This window comes from Dipodomys ordii, unplaced genomic scaffold, assembly GCF_000151885.1.
Source record: "Dipodomys ordii isolate 6190 unplaced genomic scaffold, Dord_2.0 Scaffold47, whole genome shotgun sequence".
Taxonomy (NCBI): domain Eukaryota; kingdom Metazoa; phylum Chordata; class Mammalia; order Rodentia; family Heteromyidae; genus Dipodomys; species Dipodomys ordii.
The window spans coordinates 9856572-9876967 of record NW_012267263.1 but is presented as its reverse complement, the minus strand read 5'-3'; the positions used below and the strand labels follow the sequence as shown (position 1 = coordinate 9876967).

General features: G+C 35.1%; 1 protein-coding gene across 3 annotated transcripts in view; it reads left to right on the top strand.

Annotated features, from left to right (window-relative positions):
- Klhl13 (kelch-like family member 13) overlaps positions 1-14097 on the top strand; it is a 167164-nt gene extending 153067 nt beyond the window's left edge. For all 3 annotated transcript variants that reach the window (XM_013019873.1, XM_013019874.1, XM_013019872.1), the window contains 3 exons: positions 786-1581; positions 10334-10447; positions 12523-14097. In XM_013019873.1, coding sequence (XP_012875327.1) covers positions 786-1581; positions 10334-10447; positions 12523-13010 — 1398 coding nt within the window. In that variant the 3' untranslated portion in view covers positions 13011-14097. The remainder of the gene's footprint in view (positions 1-785; positions 1582-10333; positions 10448-12522) is intronic.
- Positions 14098-20396: the final 6299 nt, after the last annotated feature.

Below are 20396 nucleotides of genomic sequence, written 5' to 3'. Positions count from 1 at the left end.
AGAACAGAAAAAAATCCAAGAATAGATGGAATGAAAGAAATAGGAATATGTTGAAGCACATTCCTTCTATAACTTGGGACTTTTCAATTTGAAAATATACTAAATTTGACTTGGTCATGTGCCTTTGGTACTTTATTCTATTAATGGGATGAATGTCATCTATTGCTTTTGATATATTGTATCTTGAGAGTTAGTTCCCACTGTTCATTGTGAGTGATCCTTTTTTTAAAAAAAAACCACACATTTTATCTTGATGTGTGGATTTCCTGCATATTACATGTGTTTTGCATTTCTTACTCATATATATTGGATTTGTAAACATGCATGCTTTTTAAGATTTTACTTTTGGGGAGATTTATTGCAATAGAGATGGCTATATAGATAATTACAGTTAATAGTGAGTCATTTTTTTTCTCTCCTACCAAACCAGTCTTGACTTCATTATTTCCAGGGCTGTTATTGAGCAAGTACAAAGCAGCACAGAGGATACTGAGGTTGTTCTGATTGGCTACTAGCTATGTTGCCTTAATTATTTTGGCCATAGTGAAGGTGGGACGTTGTTTCTTAGCTTAACTTCTGATTGACAGGTCATTTTTCTTAGTCACCTTTCCAATGAATTGGTTTCTTCCTCTCTGCAGATCAGTGGGGCATTTAGATAAGAATCTTTATTTGTATATATGTATGGATATTAAGAAGTAGAATTCACTCTATCGTAGAACACATTTTTGTGTGACCAAAATGTATCAAGGATGTAATCATGTTTGAATTTGTTATTGGCTTAACAGGTCACTCTAGACAATTGCGTTGAAGTTGGAAGGATTGCCAACACCTACAATCTGACAGAAGTGGATAAATACGTTAACAGTTTTGTCTTAAAGAATTTTCCTGCATTGCTGAGCACTGGGGAGTTCTTGAAACTCCCTTTTGAGCGTCTTGCCTTTGTGCTTTCCAGTAATAGCCTTAAGCATTGCACTGAACTCGAGCTCTTTAAGGCTACCTGCCGCTGGCTTCGCCTGGAAGAGCCCCGGATGGACTTTGCTGCCAAATTAATGAAGAACATACGATTTCCACTGATGACACCACAAGAGCTCATTAATTATGTGCAAACAGTGGATTTCATGAGAACTGACAACACCTGTGTGAATTTGCTTTTGGAAGCCAGCAATTACCAAATGATGCCATATATGCAGCCCGTGATGCAGTCAGACAGGACTGCCATTCGGTCTGACACCACTCATTTGGTTACATTAGGAGGAGTGCTGAGACAGCAGCTGGTTGTCAGTAAGGAATTGCGCATGTATGATGAAAAAGCCCATGAGTGGAAATCTCTAGCCCCCATGGATGCCCCAAGATACCAACATGGCATTGCTGTCATTGGAAACTTCCTCTATGTCGTTGGTGGACAGAGCAATTATGATACAAAAGGAAAAACGGCAGTTGATACCGTGTTCAGATTTGATCCTCGATATAACAGATGGATGCAAGTTGCATCTCTAAATGAAAAGCGCACCTTCTTCCACCTAAGTGCCCTCAAAGGATATCTGTATGCAGTTGGTGGTCGAAATGCAGCTGGTGAACTGCGTAAGTATGAATATTCATATTATACATAGACACCAATTTCTTTCTTTTCCCAGAAACCTCTTTCAAATCATAAAATAACAAGTTCTGTGAACTTAAAGACAAAACTATAGCCATAGGTTCATTTTAAACTATTTTCTTTTAGAAAATATCACAGACAACATGTATATCTTATCTGGGCCTATGTCATTAACAAGGGTTCAAATTATATCTTGTAAATGCACTGATTGGGTGAAGTCTATTTTATTTGTGAAATATATATATAGTTTTCATCCTGAAAGTTCATCTAGGAAGTATATTCAACTAATCTAAATTAATTCCAGTGTAATCTTGGCAGATGTTTGACTCATTTTTCACTTTTAAATTCCCACACGGTATTTAACTTAATGGGTTAAAAAATTCCCTTGCAGAGGACTCACTTTTGTTGTTTCTTCTTTCCATAGTTTAATACCTATTAGGAGCCACATAATGAGATGATATTATTTATAGATTAAGTCTATTATCCAGTGTTTATTTACTGTGCTAAAAATCTGTGACTATTAGTTTAAAAAATTTACGGTTCTTTTATTACTACATCATTGTAAACTGATCTAATAAGTCATTTGATGGTTGTTTTTGTTTTCCTAGTCTAAGAATGGTCATAAATATAATTTAATATGGAAATATCTGGGTTGTAGGTTAATCTTAAATTTTTAATTTTATTCTTTTAGTTTAAATGTGGGTAACATAATTTTTCAAAAAAGCATTTTATATTGTAATCTAGATCTGTCATCACCATTATTAGTTGGCTTTTCTTACTCTTCTTTTATTCTATGATAAAAAGAGTCTTCATAATGCCCAGTATTCCAGGCTTTATTGTGCTGGAGGTGTCTAATCCATTGCCATTATCTCTAAATTAACTCTGTGTATTTCTCAAAATATTTTCTCAAATATCCTAAGAAGTAAAAAATAATTGAATAGATTTGAGACTATGCCTTTTTTTAGAAGAGAGTTACTCTTAGCTGTTCTAGTTTCCTGTTTATACAGCCTTTTCTTCTTAGTTATATGATCATTTTCCCACCCATCATTGTTATGATTTTTTTCCTAAAACCAGATTTTCCAGATTATTGGACTAGGTGATGTTATTATTGTCTACATAGATTTCCCAATGTATTTAATTAATCCAACTTTTAATAGTAGTTGACACATTGGTACCCTTAATGTAAAATATTCATTTCAGATCTCCTCAGTCAACCCACACAAATTAGTATCTTGTTATACTATTTAAATGTACGGTTTCTGAAATATCTCAAAAGTGCAAATAGTGGTTCTGTGGTTTCTTCAAAAAGAAACAAACATAAAGGTAATCTTTAGGAATTCACAAATTATAGATATTCAACCATGGAAGTCAGTGGTCATTTTTAAAGCTTCTTTTACAAAGGGAATAGGCTCCTCTTCCGTCATTGCTTCTCAATGATATCCTCAGTATGGATTTTTAATTTTCAGTACAAAATTCCTACTCTTAAGTAGAGATCTTACCTTTTGAGAGCTATAATCATTAGGCAAAGGAGCTAGAGGCTTTCTTTTTCTTATCCATTCCCATGTTCTTTGTGTTTTCCAATGAGAAGTTAGGAAACAAATAGATTGCTCTGCTGGGTATGTTCATCGAGTATGACTTTCAGAAACCACCCCCCTCTTTCTGATTAAAGTCTTCTTTAAAAATTTTTTCACAATAAAAAAAATTTATTTTATTGTAAAAATGCTGTACTGAGAGGTTACAGTTAAATGAGTAAGGAAATGAGTACATTGCTTGTAGATCATTGTTACCCTTTCCTTGTCCCACTGTCCCTTCCCTCCCTCACCTCCCACATTCCTTCCTGACCTCCCCCACTCCTCCCCATCCTCAAAAATAGTCTTCTGTAATGCATGGAGGAACACACCTATAAGGGAATCTTCATAATGACCAGTATTCCAGGCTTTATTGTGCTAGAGGTGTCTAATCCATTGCCATTATCTCTGAATTAACTCTGTGTATTTCTCAGAATATTTTCACTAATATCCTAAGAAGTAAAAATAATTGAGTGGATTTGAGACTAAGCCTTTTTTTTAGAAGAGAGTTACTCCAAGATATTCTAGCCCTGGGGAGTCTGAGAAGGAGTTTCTTGTGATCTCATGTGGGCACCTTAGCAAGACCTTGACACAAACAAAACCTTCTGTGATTCATTTTAATTTGATTCTATTTCAGCTCACATTATCCTGGATGATGTAAGATAATGACAAAATTTTCCCTAAGATTATATAGGTAATTTTTATCTTGTTTTATTAGTGGTACTAATTCTGAACTCAGGATCTTGTTCTTACTTGGCTGGCACTCTACCATGTCAGCCACTTGGCAGATTATCTTGGAGATAAATCTGTCAAACTTTTCTGCCCAGGTGACTTCCAACTGAAATCCTCTAGTCTCATACTTCTGAGTAGCTACAGTTACAGATCTGGGGGGCCACTGGCTCCAAGCTTATGTACTACATTTTTCTTTGTGCTTTTACTGAGACTTTCACTCAGTGCTTCTTACTCAGTTGGCTTACTTGTTCACAGCTTGTACTCTCCTAGTTGAGACATGTCTCCAATCCATCAATTTGTTTGTTTATTGGAGATGGAGTCTTAAGAACTTTACTTCATGGTTTCCCTTATTTGCAATATCTAGTATTTTTTGAGTCAAGCGGAAAAGGTCAGATAATGTGATGTCAGGAAAATGAACCCTTAGATTGTATTTTTTTTCTTTCATGCATGTGTTTCTAACACATTTATAAGATTATCTCTTGTTGCTTTGTATGTCCCTCCCCCATAGTATAACCCCTGCTTTCACTATATTTGATGTCAGTATAACTTGTGGAGGAGATGGGGAAAAACCAGTTGTTTAAGGGTACAGGTGGACCTGTTGCAACAATGAGAAGTCAAGCTGTCATGTCCAAAACGAGCTTTACAACGTCGGTGGGGGGGGGAAGAGGGGGGAGAGAAGGAATGGGATTGGGGGGGAGGGGGGAGGCTGGGAAGGGATGTGAAGGGTAAACAAAGGAGGAGGCTGCAATGCTTGGTAAGAAATGTACGCATTATCCTGCCCATGTAATTGTAACCCCTCTGTACAGTATGTTCACAAATAAAATTAAATTAAATTAAAAGCAAAAAGAACTTTACTGCCAGGATTGACCTCAAACCATGATTCCCAAGGCCTCAGTTTCCTGAGTAGCCAAGATTACAGGCATAAACAATCAGCATCCAACTGGAAAACTACACAAAAAATATTTTTATTACCTTTAAGTAGTTGTACAAAGGACATGCCATTCAACAGATCATAAACTGCATTAAAAATGCACGCCTGATGAGGTGAATCTGTCAAGATCATTATGTGTATATGTGGCCATGTCAAAATCAAGCCCTCTTGTACAACTAACTGATGGTCATAGTGAAAAAGAAAACTGAAAAATGCATGCCTGATTGAAATATACACAGTGACCCTTTGTGGCAACAAAACAACTCTAATTGCAGACCAGTTTTTGATATTTCATTTCATTTGATATCTCCTGTCATCTACAAGTAACTAAAGTTTAGTAACTGATTACTTCACTTAAATTCAGCATTTAAAAATATTTTGCTACATTCTGTAATAAAAATCTTATGTTAAAATATATCAGACTCTTAAAAGTATGCAATTGATTTATTAAGTGCACTTCAATTGGGAGTCTTGATTGCAGGATAGCCTTCAGGCCAAAATGAGTGAAAACCCAGAAACTTGAAGTATCAGTTTTTTCTGCCCCCTCCCCTACTCCCTTTGAACTTCTATATTATACTCAAGTAGAAGTAAGAATTATACTTCATTTTATAATGTTCTATGTTGTTGAGATGCCCACACTTGATATAACCTTCCCTAATTTCCTTTTCTCCCAATGAGCAGTATCAGTGGGTTCTTCTGAAGTTTGTCTGTTAATAATTTTCTATATAAATAGAAATCAGTTTGTGTCAGTTGCCTTTTCCATTCTTTCTGACTCCATTACTTTTGAAGATTGGAAAATTTAGTTCTAAAGCCACTCTTGATTATATTTTTGAATGTTCAAGCCAGAGGCTTTTTTTAAATTTTTCTTCTGTTTCATGGCTGTTTTTGTTGTTGCTTTTTAAAAGGAATTCCTCTCTACACACATGCAAATATCTGTCATGACAAGTCAACATTTGCATCTTAATTGACCGTTGGCACTTTCATATGCCTATATAGACAGATTAAACTGCTTGGAAAGGTTAGATGGATAAGGAAGTCATTTAACAATTTTACAGATTTGTTGGCAACAGTACATAATTTTCAATTCATATGCCCAATAAATATTGCCTACATAGATAGAAGAAAATTTTTTTAGTGTATTCAGTCTTTTGAAATGCTTTCACAGAGTATATTAGGGACTTAAGGAAAAGCTAAGCCCATAGACCAGCAAACAAAACAAAACAAAAAGGTTACCAGAGTTTCTGTGTGCTTGGCTTATTTTTGAAATATAAATTCCTTGAATTTGTCATCTTCCCTGATACTGGTTACAATGAAAAGGTAGGAGAAACTTAGAGGAGTTGTTACTTAAGTGAAAAAAAAACTCAGTTACTTCTGGCACCTTTCAAAAGCTATGTCATATAAGCATTCAACCTTCCATTGAGGTTTTCTACATTGAAGAATAGGGTTCTTCATATATCTTTTGCTTCAGCTAAAATATAGGAAAATATTTTTGTCAAATAAGTGTATAATAAAATTACTAAGTTTTATCAAATGTGTCTTGATGTCTTTGCCATTGAATGGATTGGTGGTTTTCTTAATTTCAAGCCAGCACCTTACAATTATAAAATCCATTATCTTTCTTTGTACAAATAGTTTCCTTTAGACCAGATATCAAAGGCCGAGTGAGTCCAAAATTATCTCATGAGACTGATTCTGGATCCCAGTGGGATCTTACAGAAAATGAGAACCACTGATATATGTGTGTATATATGAACAAACAACCTAATTTAACTTTCAAACAGAAGTGACTCTAATTAATTTAATAGATTGATTATTATTAATTATTAAATTAATTTTATAGACTATGGGTCACAACACATCTGTAAAGGACCAGCAAGTATATCTTTTTTTTAATCCTGTGGACTGTTTATTCTTTAGAACAACTAATAAACTCTTCTGTTATAGTAAAAAAGCTACTGTAGACAATTAATAAATGAATGAGACCGTGTCCCAAAAAGTGTTCTTTATTACTACTGAAATTTGAAGTTCATCTGATTTTCATATGCTACAAACTAGTCCTTTGACTCTTTTCTAACCCTTAAAAAATTTAAGTCCATTTGTATTGCTATCTGTGGAGATATACAAAAACAGATAGTGGACTAGATATAGCTATGGGCTGAAGTGTGCTGACTCCTGCCCTAGATTTTCCCAGCTCTTTTTTCCTGTTCTCTTCTTTCATTGACTATGATGGAACCACCACTATGGGGCTGCAGTTTCTTGTCTTCCATCTTTCCTTATTACGCCTCCTCCCATCAGAGTTATTGCCACTAATCCATGTCTGACTAACTTCTGTCTGTGATATAAACAGGAGCAGGTGCATCTTCTTTTTAATTAGATGCATTCTATTTTCAAATTATATATTACTGAGTCTTCTGATAATAACAATGTAGCTGCAAATAGAATTTGTTTTGGTGGTGTGGGGCTTGAACGCAGGGTCTGGGTACTGTCCCTGAGCTTTTGCTGAAAACTCATGATCTACCACTTTGAGCCACACTTCTACTTCGTTTTAGGTGCTTAATTGGTGATAAGAGTCTCATGGACTTTCCTGCCTCGGATTGGCTTTGAACTGGGATTCTCAGGTCTCAGCCTCCTAGGTAGCTAGGCTTGTAAGTTTGAGCCACCAGTGCCTGGCTGGAAGGAGAAGAATGAAGGAGTAGAAAAGTTAAAGGAGATTATTTGGAGGAAGGCAAGTTTAGGGATGATGAGCTATTCTGTAGTTACTATGGTATTGTACTGAGACCTTCTTGCATGAGAAAATATGGACAGATTTTAATAACTCCTATTAGGAAAAAAATGCAATTAACTCACATAGACAAAGCATTGTCTTTATATAAGAGAATATTAATGACCATAAAGCATGATTACTTACTCAACTTCTAACTTTACCACAAAAAGAGGAAACCAAGGGAAATTACATCAGAATAATTTGAGTTAGACATAGGAAATTTCAATGTTCAAGGCAAAGTCTTGCCTTGTGAAAAGCATACAACTAGTGAAATCTGCTTTTGGCTTCAAATTCATGAGAATTTGATGATGGAAATCTTTTAAAACTCTTTTTCTGTTAGGATATATGACTGTATTCCTTTCTCATATAAAAATCCTTCCATTAATTTGCTAGTTATAAAAACAAATCAATATACTAAGGCTGCTTTTAAATGTAGTGAGGGAATAATACACACCCAGTAGGTTTGCTGAACAGTTAGGTGAAAATCATGCTTAAAGCAAATAGAAATGAACATTAAATAAGACATCTCCTAACTGGGCACCAATGGCTTATGCTGTAATCCTAGTTACTCATGAGGTTGAGATCTGAGGATCATGGTTCAAAGTCAGCCTAAGCAAGAGAGTTCATGAGACTCATCTCCAATGAATCACCAAAAACTGCTAGAAATGGAGCTGTGGCTCAAGTAGTAGATTGCATAAGCAAAAAAAGCTCAGGAACAGTGCTCAGGCCCTAAGTAAAAGCCCCAAAACACACACACAAAATAGACCTCTCACAAAAATAGAAATAATAAATATCTGAGTTGGCATACATGCTAAATATACTGAAAAATATACATGTGTCAAACTATCACATCATGTTCTATAAATATATGGAATCATATGTTAATTAAAATAAAATTTAAAAAAGGCATCAGTGCCTTAGTGTAAAACAATATTGGGGTATATGGAAGTTTCACTTGTTATTAATTGTGGAAATACTCCATATTTTGTGAAAGATTATTTTATAAGATCTTGCTACTTGATAGATAGGCTTAGAAGAAGTAGAGTTGGTAAGAATGTAGGCCTGAAGTAATAAAACCAGAAAAAGATTAGATCAAAAGAACAGTAGGGTTTGTCAAGATGTATCTGTGATACTAGCTGTTTAGGAGGCACAAAATTGGAAGCAAAACTGTGGTTCAAGGTTACTTCAGGCAAAAAGTTAGCAGGGCACCACCTCATGAGTATGGTGACTTACACATGTAATTTCTGTTACAACAGAGACATAAATAAGAGGACTGAAGTAGAGTATAGGCTGGCCTCAGGGAAAAATGTAAAACTGCAATCTCAAAATAACTACATAAACTGCTTTGTTGAATGGTAACTGTTAGTGCAACTACTTAAACATAAGGTACAACATACAATAAAATAATGCCGTGGCTCAAAAGGTAGAGCACTTGTCTAGAAAGCATTAACTCAGAGTTCAGTCTCCAGTACTGCCCAAAGAACCTAAATATAGTAAACACCTTTGAAATGAATTTGAAAATGTAATTGTAAAGTTAGTAGAAAAGGAAATCAGTAGGGAGATGAAAGTGTTAAAAATATAGCTATAACTGGAGGAGAAAAATGTGCTTTGTATCAGTGAATTTAGTGAAAAACGAAATTTGCTAATAGAGCAGAAAAGTAAAATTTCTTCCTCTCTTCCTCCCTAACTGCCTTGTCTTGTTCTCCTTTTTGGGTTTAATTATTATGTAGGGTATCTCATTCAGTGGTTGAATCATAAAGCCAGGTATAGAAGGGCTCATGGTTCTAGTCCTGGTTACTCAGGAGGCTGAGATCTGAGGAGTCCATAAGACTCTAATCTCCAATGAACTAGTAAAAAGCTGGAACTGGTGGTATGACTCAGACTAGTAGAATATCAACTATGAGCAAAAAAGCTGAGTAAGTTTAAGCCCCAGTACCAGCACAAAAAAATAAAAAAGGTTAACTCATAGCTCAGGGTTGCATTTGGCTTTAAGTAGCTAAACGGTTTTCCCATGGCGATCACACAGTAGACTTTTGCTTCATATCACTTCCTAAAATTATATCATATTGTTGAGCAAAGCTTAAAGGAACTTGGGACATTGAATTTCATTTTGAGTTTGGTGCACTGTTTCATTGAGCACTGTTGGCATTCTATTGCTAAAACAAAAATGCAGGCTTGAGAAAGCAAGAAACTAGATTGGCATTTGGCAGGGTCTGCAGTAAATCATCTGAATTTTGCAAATCAGTCTCACTTGGTGCTTTTGACTAGAGTCATTATGGTAGCACCATTTTTTTCCTTTTAAAGAGGGATTAAAATAAATTTAAAAATAAAGGATTGAATTTTCCATCTGTTTGGACTGTCCTTGTACTGATATTGAGGTTATAACAGATTGATTGAAAGATATTTATGTAAACAGAGGTCACTTCTCCAAAATACATTATGTTAAAGATTAAAAGGATCCTTCCCCTTTCTCTCAAAACTAAAATTACAATGTAGAAGGACCGTTAATTAAAGATCTTAGTTTCATAAACTGCCAATCATCTGTTGTCCTTAAAGTATGCACATAGGATATTGTCAGTGTCTATTTCATGGTTTGTGTATGAATATAATTATGAGCTCCCAATGCATTTCTCATACATACAAAATGTATGTTTGCAAACCTTAGATATTTCTGTTTTATCTAAAAATAGATATAATTAATTGCTGAATTTGACATTAAAACAATTCTTTTTTCTCAACAGCTACAGTAGAATGTTATAATCCAAGGACAAATGAATGGACCTATGTTGCCAAAATGAGTGAACCGCACTATGGGCATGCTGGAACTGTATATGGAGGAGTGATGTATATTTCAGGTAAGCAGTTATCACAAGAGCACAATATAGTAATACATATTCATTATAATAAATGTATTTGTATCATAACTAAGATATTCTTTCCATGTAGGGGAAGCAATAATAATAATAACCCTGAAAATGGATAATCCAAATAAAAATGTTTGTTGACTTTTTATGGTGTTTTTGGTGTGGACATTTGCATATAAATGCTTTGAGCATTCATTAAGTCTATGAGTACCAGGAAACCAACCTGCCATAAATGTATAACTTAGAAGAATAAAGAAAGCATTCAGATTCTGTTCCTCAGTCCTTCCACGCTGTATTCTAATAGTGTAATTCACATTTACTATTCATTTTAGCAACAATGTGCTTGTCTTATTTAAAATATTGTCATTATATGAAGAAATATGCCATTATATAACATACGGGCTCTAGTATGTCCATTAATTCATGATGTTCATTCTCACAGTAACCCATAATATGTACGTTTCCTTTTTCCTTAGCTTTATCATGGTGCCCTACTACGGTCCCGTTCCATGGATAATTCTCTACTAATTGCTGCTATTTGATACACATTTAGAAATCTTTGAGGAAATTCTGAAATGGCTACAATTTTTCCAGTGACTAGTAACAACTTTCATTCTCTCAGTCTTAATGTTTAAATCAAGACGTCTTAATGCAATGTGATCTTGACATTTAATTTTGTTGAACGAGTTCTTATCATTTGGTTCTTATGGAAGTCTGTCTGTGACCATTTTTACCTCATTGAAAGCCTGTCCGCGCCAAGCCAACAGTTGCATTATTAGAGGACAAAGGTGTAAAGGGGATGTTTGTGGTCTGATCCTCTGAATACTGCCTTTATACCACCTTATGAAATCTGTAATCATGAAGGATCAGAGAAAGGTCTGTAGTGAGTGATTGGCAGATTCCTGGTATTAAATTCTTGAGCAACTGCAGGATGTCTAATTCTGAAAGAGCCATCCAAGAATTCATATGCTGTAGTAGTCAATGATTTGTACAGTCTACTTGTTTTATATATGTAACTCCAGTACCAATATAATGAAGGTTTCAAATTTTCTGGGAAAAAAATGACACCTGATCTAATTTAGTGGTATTTTAGCATAATGAGTTTTTACTGCAGAAATGGCCATCCCAATCAAGGGTGGATAGGAACCAAGTTTGTTTTCTCACCAATGGATACTCTTTTAATTTGTAGAAATGTTTGAAAGCATAGCTGTATTAGTGATGTCCATCTGGCTACTTGAAAGTAAATCTTTGAGTGTTATGGCTAAAAATCATATCTCTTCAAAATCTGCTGAAGATAGTGTCTGATACTTTCATTGGACAAACTGACATATTCTACTGAAGAATATATTTTTCCTGTAGAAGGCCCTGTGTTCAATCCCCAGCATCAAAAAATTACGTTTTGTAGATGATACAGACTTAATAGAGCACCAAGCAACTGCTGCACACACAAAATTCCAGATAGAGCATCCCAATTCTTTTTTGTTGTGTTTTAAAAAAATTAACTTTAAATAGTTGTACAATGAGGTGTCAATTCAACAAATCAGCTTATAAGTACAGTGTATCTTGATCAATGTCATTCCTTCCATTTTTCTTCCCCATTCTGATTCTTTAATTTTTTAAACATTCATTCTGATAGCAGATGACATTATTTAATTTCACCACACCCACCCAAAATGAAAAGATTCTGTATTTTCTTGTACATTATGTACCCAAGTTCAAAGGAACTCTTTTTGACCAATATCTCACTGCATAGCCAACCACAATCTTAATGAGATAACTAGAATAAGGAAGAAATGGACACCTGGAGTTTAGAGTACTTTGAATCAATACTCAGTACTCAGAACATACCCACTTAGAAGGAGTAAGTAGACAATAATCCTTTGTGTGAAACTTATTGTCCATCTCCTAACAGTGACCAAAAAATATTATCACTCAGTAAAACTTGTTAAGTACCATGGGTTTCCATGAGAGAAGTTCTCTGAAGTAGTAGAAGTCATTTTGTATTCTTTAAGAAGATAAAAATATCATTATCTGTTTACTTTATCACTATTGTTTGCCTTCTTTAGGAGGAATTACCCATGACACCTTCCAAAAGGAACTAATGTGCTTTGATCCTGATACTGACAAATGGATCCAAAAGGCACCAATGACCACGGTTCGAGGCCTGCATTGCATGTGCACAGTGGGAGAAAGGCTCTATGTCATTGGTGGCAATCACTTCAGAGGAACCAGTGATTATGATGATGTCCTAAGCTGTGAATACTATTCACCTATCCTTGACCAGTGGACCCCAATTGCTGCCATGCTAAGAGGGCAGAGTGATGTTGGGGTTGCTGTGTTTGAAAATAAGATCTATGTGGTTGGTGGATATTCTTGGAATAACCGTTGTATGGTCGAGATAGTGCAGAAATATGATCCAGATAAAGATGAATGGCATAAGGTTTTTGATCTTCCTGAATCCCTTGGTGGTATTCGAGCTTGTACACTTACAGTTTTTCCACCTGAAGAAACCACACCATCACCTTCTCGAGAGTCCCCTCTTTCTGCACCTTAAAATCATCCTTACAACTAAGATGCTGTAGTCCTATATTTGCAATGTGTCATGAATTATCTTCTTTTCCCCCTTAAGTAGTATATATGTTAGAATTAGCCTCCAGTAATTGATGCAGATATTGGAAAAAAGACAACATTGATGTTATTTGTGCTGTTAGTTTGGCCTAGAATGTTTTTAAAGTGGTAACAAAACCATCCTGGAAATATATCCCATAGAAGCTGATGTTTAACATATGAAAAAAAAGTATTGTCTATGAAATGTTTCTTCAGTACTTTTTAACTGCTGTGTACTGGGTGTGAGGTATTTGTCATCTTACATTATAAGCCAAGTTGAAGGTGGATTATAGTAAATGTACAACTATGTTCACTAAGCTTCAAAATAAAAAATTTTCCTTTCATCTTTGACTATAAGATGTTGAAGGGAGGCAGCCTGCTCAAACAGGAATCAATGCACAAAAGGTTGCCAACTCGCATGAGCTACCTCCCTCTTTTCATAAAGTATTTTTGACATATCTGTCAACCCACCTGACTATGTGGGTGCATTGAGAACATACGAAGTTTCTTAGACACACAGGAGAAATAACTGAAATTCACCAATATTACTTTTAAAAAGCATGCCCCCTTGACTTGTTAAAAAAAAAGGTTTGGATTTTTTAATGTGTATACCTACATACTTTTAAAAGTGTGTAGGTACACACATAATTATATCAAATATGAATTTTTAAAAACAATGTCACATGAAATTAATGTGAAATTAAAAATCTAGAAAGCAGCTTCGATTAAAATGGGAATTCAGTATGCACAATACTGAATGTATATTTGAGAACTATACTCAATTTAGGTGGATAAGGGCTAGAAATTTTGAGCAACTAAATTTGTCATTTGACCAAATTTTATCTTCAAGAATTGTATTCTATTTCTTCTCCTTTGCTGTTGAGGTAACTTACATATTATATGTATTCTGTATACTCTGTTCATGAGGTTATTTAGCACAATGTACAACAGCTTCACCTGGGGAGCTGCTTTTGCTCAGTGAATTCAACTTCCATGTTTTATTTTCTTTTGTTCAATAAAAACATTTAATGTCATTTTGATCTAAAGCATCCCATTATTGTGTGATTTATTAAACATCTCTGTTTTGGCAAAATTTGGTTAATCAGAATGGGAAACACTGAACAGCTTGGATGAATGGATATTTGTGATTAGAAAAACTGGGTCTAACTTCACTGGTGAAAATTCACTGCTGATTGTCTTTCAGGAATTAGTTCATGATAGATGCTCATTGTCAGCTCTGCATTCTCGTAGAACTCTCAAACATGCCTAAACTATAACACCCTAATTGCCTTTCTTATCCTTTCCTGTTTTGTAAAGATGGGTATCATGCTATGTTGTCCAGAGTGGTCTGGAACTCCCCAAGGTCAAGTAGTCTTCCTGCCTCTGCCTTCCAAATATATGGAACCACATAATAAATCACTTCACTAGGATTGAGAGCAGTTACATTTCTGAGGTCAGTTTTCCTGATACCTAAGATGATGCATCTTGCCTACTGAGAAAGGATTATGTAAAATGACCTCATAGGTTTGTTCTTGACCTAGGATCCTAACGGAAAAAAAAGTTTTTTCTAAACAATTATTTGAAATTCATGTTGGGATCCTCCTGTGATCTCTCCCACTTTCTTTTTTTAATCTTTTTTGTTTTTTTTTGTGTGAAAATACTGTACAGAGGGGTTACAATTACATGGGCAAGATAATGAGTACATTTCTTATCAAGCATTGTAGCTTCCTCATTTGTTTCCCCTTCCCAACCCATCCTCCCTCTGCCCCCCACCAAACCCCCCCAATCCTCCTCCCTCCCACCAAAGTTGTACGTCTCATTGTTGCAATGGGTCCACCTGTATTCCTATTTAAATGATTTGCTTTTTCCCTTCCACTTCACAAATTATAACAACATCAAATACTGTGAAAGCAGGGGTTATACCGTGGAGGAGGGACATATAATGCAACAAGGAAATCATCATATAAATGTGTTAGAAACAATCACATGAAAGAAAAAAATATTTGAATACATATCTTAGGGTTCATTTCCCTAACATCAACTTATTTGACCTTTTCTGCTTGACTCAGACATATACTAGTTATTGCAAATAAGGGAAACCATGGGACCTATGCTTCTTTGGGCCTGGCTTACTTCACTTAATATAATTTTTTCCAAGTCTTTCCATTCCCTAACAAATGGGGCAATGTCATTCTTTCTGATGGAGGCATAGAATTCCATTGTGTATATATACCAAATTTTCTTGATCCATTCATCCACTGAGGGGCATCTGGGTTGGTTCCATATCTTAGCTATGGTAAATAAAGCTGCAAAAAACATAGTCGTGCTGGTAGCTTTAGTGTGGTCTTATTTGTGAACATTTGGGTAAATGCCCAAAAGTGGGATTGCTGGGTCATAGGGGAGCTCTATGTGGAGTCTTTTTAGGAGCCTCCATACTACTTTCCAAAGTGGTTGAACAAGTTCACACTCCCACCAACAATGCCGTAAGGTATCTCTCTCACTTTCTGCGCAAATTTTTGAAACTTGAACCAATCATTTAGGGCTATTCCAAAACCAATAGAGGGTCATTACATTTCTTCACCAATGGATCAATGGCAGAATAGATATTACCACCTCTGTCTTGAGTTAAGCAGAATTAAAGAAAGCTTTCCTATCTGTCCTATCTGAATTTTGGAAGAACTTGGTATGGATGAGAGAGATCTCCATGGGCAAGAATGTTCACATACAAATACAACTGCTTCAGTGATTTGAGTTTTCTACATATAAAGCAGAGCATATTTAACAATTTGTATCTATCTACCACTTGGCTGAAAATGGAAGATGTATAGAGCATGCTAATAAGCCAGAAACAGTCCAAGGTGGATATTTCTAGTCAGGTAGCTGTATTCCAAGCCATCCTGTGGCCTCTCCTCTTTACAGCTACAGAATCCTTTTCCATTAACAGAAGAAAAATGAAGTATTGCAAATGTGATGTAGTGAGCAAGCTTGAAAGGGATATACATCACTTCTACTTATATTCTCTTGGCCAACATTCAAGTCTTGTGGCTACATCTAAACACAAAAGGAAGTGAAAAATAGCGGCTGTGTGCCCTGAATGAATTGGAAGTAGGGTTGCTAATCTGTGTGCACTCTGCCACAGGGAATAATACAAAGCATATTCAGTTTAGTTTGACAGCTTACCTTTTCTGCATCCATGCCATATGTTATTTAGATGCAATTAATTTCACACTTTACTGTAAAAGCTATTATTAAACAATTCTAACAGCTGGGAAATCATTACACATTTTATTTAATTGTGAATTAATCATTTTTCTTTATGAAAAATACCTGATAATCATTTGTTGGCTTTATAAGTATGCTTTACATTTTTCTTTCTTAGGATTTTAATTTAACTTTAAAAAGGATGTCTAGAATCCATGAAACCTCAAAAGGTTTATGAATGCCCTCCTTGGGCAAGGAGGCTTGGATGTGAAAGATTAAAGAATTTACTTTAAAGAATTAAAGGTTAAAGAATTTAGCAGCATTCACCTGATGACCATTATTTTCTATTAAAAGTGAAAATATGATCTGAAACATTATCATCTCTAATGTTAACAATTTATATATATATATATATATATATATGCATATAATATTTCTTGGGGAGTCTAATTCCCTTGTACTAGCTCACAGTGCAGTGTTCCACAGGACAAATAGTGTTTTGTTTTAGTTACTTGTTACTCTTCTTTTCAAGGACTTTTGTGTATCTTACTTGAAAGAACAGTAAGCAGACATTCTTGTCTGGAAAGTTGGCTCTGGCTTTAGTTTATTCTTGGCTTCAGTGCCACTTCATGTATTTTTCATATATATATATATATTATTGTAAAGATACTGTACAAACGGGTTATAGTTACATTAGTAAGGTAATGAGTACACTTCCTATCAAGCATTGTTAACCCCTCCTTTGTTTTTCTCCTAGCATCCCTTCCCTCCCCACCTCCCCAACTCCTCCCTCCCCATGAAGCTGTAAAGCTCATTTCAACATAGTGTCTTGTCCATCTCATTGTTGCAATGGGTCAACTTGTATCCTTATTTCAGCATTTTGTTATTTCCCTTCTCTTCCCCAAATTAGAAAAACGTATATACAAGATGCTGGACACCAAATCAAATACAGTGAAAACAGAGGTTATACCACGGGGGAAGAACATACAAAAGAAACAAAAAAAATCACACAGTACATTCTAAGTACATTAAAAACAACAGCAAGAAAGATAAAACCTCTTGTGTCCCTATCTTGGGGTTCATTTTGCTTAGCATCATCTTATTTGGTCATATGTACATAGCTTTGGACATTTTCTGCTTATCCTAGACAAATACTACTTATTGCAAATAAGGGAAACCATGGGACCTATGTTTCTTTGGGCCTGGCTTACTTCACTTAATATGATTTTTTCCAAGTCTTTCCATTTCCTAACAAATGGGGGCAATGTCATTCTTTCTGATGGAGGCATAGAATTCCATTATATATATATATATATATATATATATATATATATATATATATATATGTGTGTGTGTGTGTGTGTGTGTGTGAGTGTGTGTGTGTGTGTGTGTGTATGCATATATTTTTGTACCATATTTTCTTGATCCATTCATCTACTGAGGGACATCTGGGTTGGTTCCATATCTTAGCTATGGTAAATAATGCTGCAATAAACATAGTTGTACTGGTAGTTTTAGTATGGCCTTGTTTATGATCCTTTGGGTAAATGCCCAAAAGTGGGATTGCTGGGTCAGAAGGGAGCTCTATGTGGAGTCTTTTGAGGAACCTCCATACTACTTTCCAAAGTGGTTGAACAAGTTTACACTCCCACCAGCAATGCAGTAGGGTTCCTTTCTGTCCACATCCCCTCCAGCATCTGTTGTTATTAGACTTCTTGATTATAGCCATTCTAACTGGGGTGAGGTATAATTTCAGTGTTGTTTTGATTTGTGTTTCTTTTATAGTTAGAGAAGTTGAGCATTTCTTCATGTGTCTATTGGCCATTCTTATTTCCTCTTCAGAGCAATTTCTCTTTAAGTCTTTAGCCCACTTATTAATCAGGTGGTTGTTTATTTGAGGATTTGTTATTGGGGGATTTAATTTTTTGAGCTCTAAGTATATTTTATTTTATTTTTATTTTTTGATGGTTGTGGGGCTTGAACTCTGAGCCTGGGTGCTGTATCTCAGCTCTTCAGCTCAAGGTGAAAACTCTACCACTTGAGCCAAAGCGTTACTTCTGGTTATCTAGTGGTTTATTGGAGATGAGTCTCATGGCCTTTACTGCCCGGGCTGGCTTTGAACTGTGATCCTCAAATCTCAGCCTCTTGAGTAGCTAGGATTACAGGCATGAGCCACTGGCACCCAGCTTTTCTAAGCATATTTTAGATATGAGACCCTTGTCCATTGTATGGTTGGTGACGATCTTCTCCTAATCTGTGGGCTTTCTATTGATCTTGCTCTAGCTATGTCCTTTGCCATGCAGAAGCTCTGCAATTTCATGCAATCCCATTTGTCCAACCTTTATTGCTTTGTTGTACTTCTGGGTCTTTATGTATTTTTCAATTTTAAGCCTCTCTAAACCAAAAGGTTCAGTATTTTTCACATTAGGCAGCTTTTGGGGTCAGGAGAAAGAAATATAAATGCAAGACAAGTTTTCATGGATTAAGTAAATGTTGTGTTCAAATGATCATAAATGCAGTGTTCAAAAACTTTGATAATGATAAAAATCCAAAATAGTATAAGAAGAAAGAAAATAGTCATGTCCCCTATATTATAAAATCATTATGAAGCATATTGTTTTTATACAGGTAGTATTTAAAAACCAGTATAATTTTGTATATATCATGCACAATATTTTCTGATACATCAATATATCATTTTCTGAAACAAAATACATTCTGACATATTAGACTTCTCATATAGAATATACCAATTAAATTTTTAGGATAAGATTTTCTAAACTCTATTATGAATAGATTTTGCTATTAAGCAATTTGTTGGGCTTCTGCTGAGTTTTTAAAGTAAAATTAAAATGTCTATGTGATTAATAATAGTGATATTAGTAAAAGAAACTATTTCATTGACAAATATTTATATAATTTGGATCTTATGGTGAGTGGATATTTCATCTCTATTCAATTGTCTCCACTAATTCTGTATTATCAAAATATTGTCACATGACTCTTTGTCTTAAATATTTTATTTGGATATGACTAAGATAAATAAAGATTAAATGAAACATAAAGCAAAATGGAAGGACATACTTTTATAGAAAAAAAGAGGAAATCATACAACAAGGCTTGGCAAATAGTTTCTGTACTGAGTCGCCAAGTGTTCTAATCCTTGTGTGCCATATAGTCTATACCACAACTGCTCAAATCTGTTGTTGTAGTACAAAAGCAGAAACATAAATTAATTATCATGCATGTGTGCCAATAAAACTTACAGACTGAAGTTGGAAGAGTTTATAATTTTTGTGTATTACAAACTATTACTCCTTTTGATCTTTTCAATCATTTAAACAAGTGAAAGGTATTCTTAGCTCAGGAACCATTAGAAAATAGGCCACAGGCAGGATCTGGCCCACAGGCAGTAGTTTGCTGACTCTTGCCTTACAGGAGCATGTTTCATTACCATTCATTGATTCTCTCAATCAACATTTATTGCAAACCTAATTCATCATAGTCAATGAAAATTCCTAGGAGGACAAAAATGAATATAAAACCTCTATTCTTGTGAGCTCAATTTAGTTGTGCAGTACTTCCAACATAAGGTGCTACACTGCAGGCTATGGCGGATGTGAAAAGAGACATCACCTCAGCAGAATCATAAGAACAGGTGTTGGTAATGGGAATGTGTAAATAGTTGTAAAAAATGGGACGGTCTGCCTTAATAGACTACTTCTATGGCCACAAAGATGGAAATAAAACACAGAAGGAAAAGGCAGCCAATCTTCTAAATCCTCATTTCTGTCCTCTGTGATAAAACATCACCTTGCAAATGCCTCACTAATTACTGCCAGTAGCAACTTGCTTGCTTCTGTGCCAGACAGGGATGCACATAGCCTGCATTTTAAATGTTATATAATTCAGTAGAGACCAGGATGGAATATTTCATAAGGCTTTCTTAAAATCTCATTGTGTTAATATACTTTTCTATTACAATGAACAGAAAACCCCATCTCTAACAATTAAAACAAAATATTTCCTTGCAGATTGGAAAAAAAACTCTTGGAGGTCCCAAGCATGGTATAATTTGCTCAGTGTCCTAAAACACCCAGTTTTTTCCTGCCTCCACATGCTGCATTGCCAG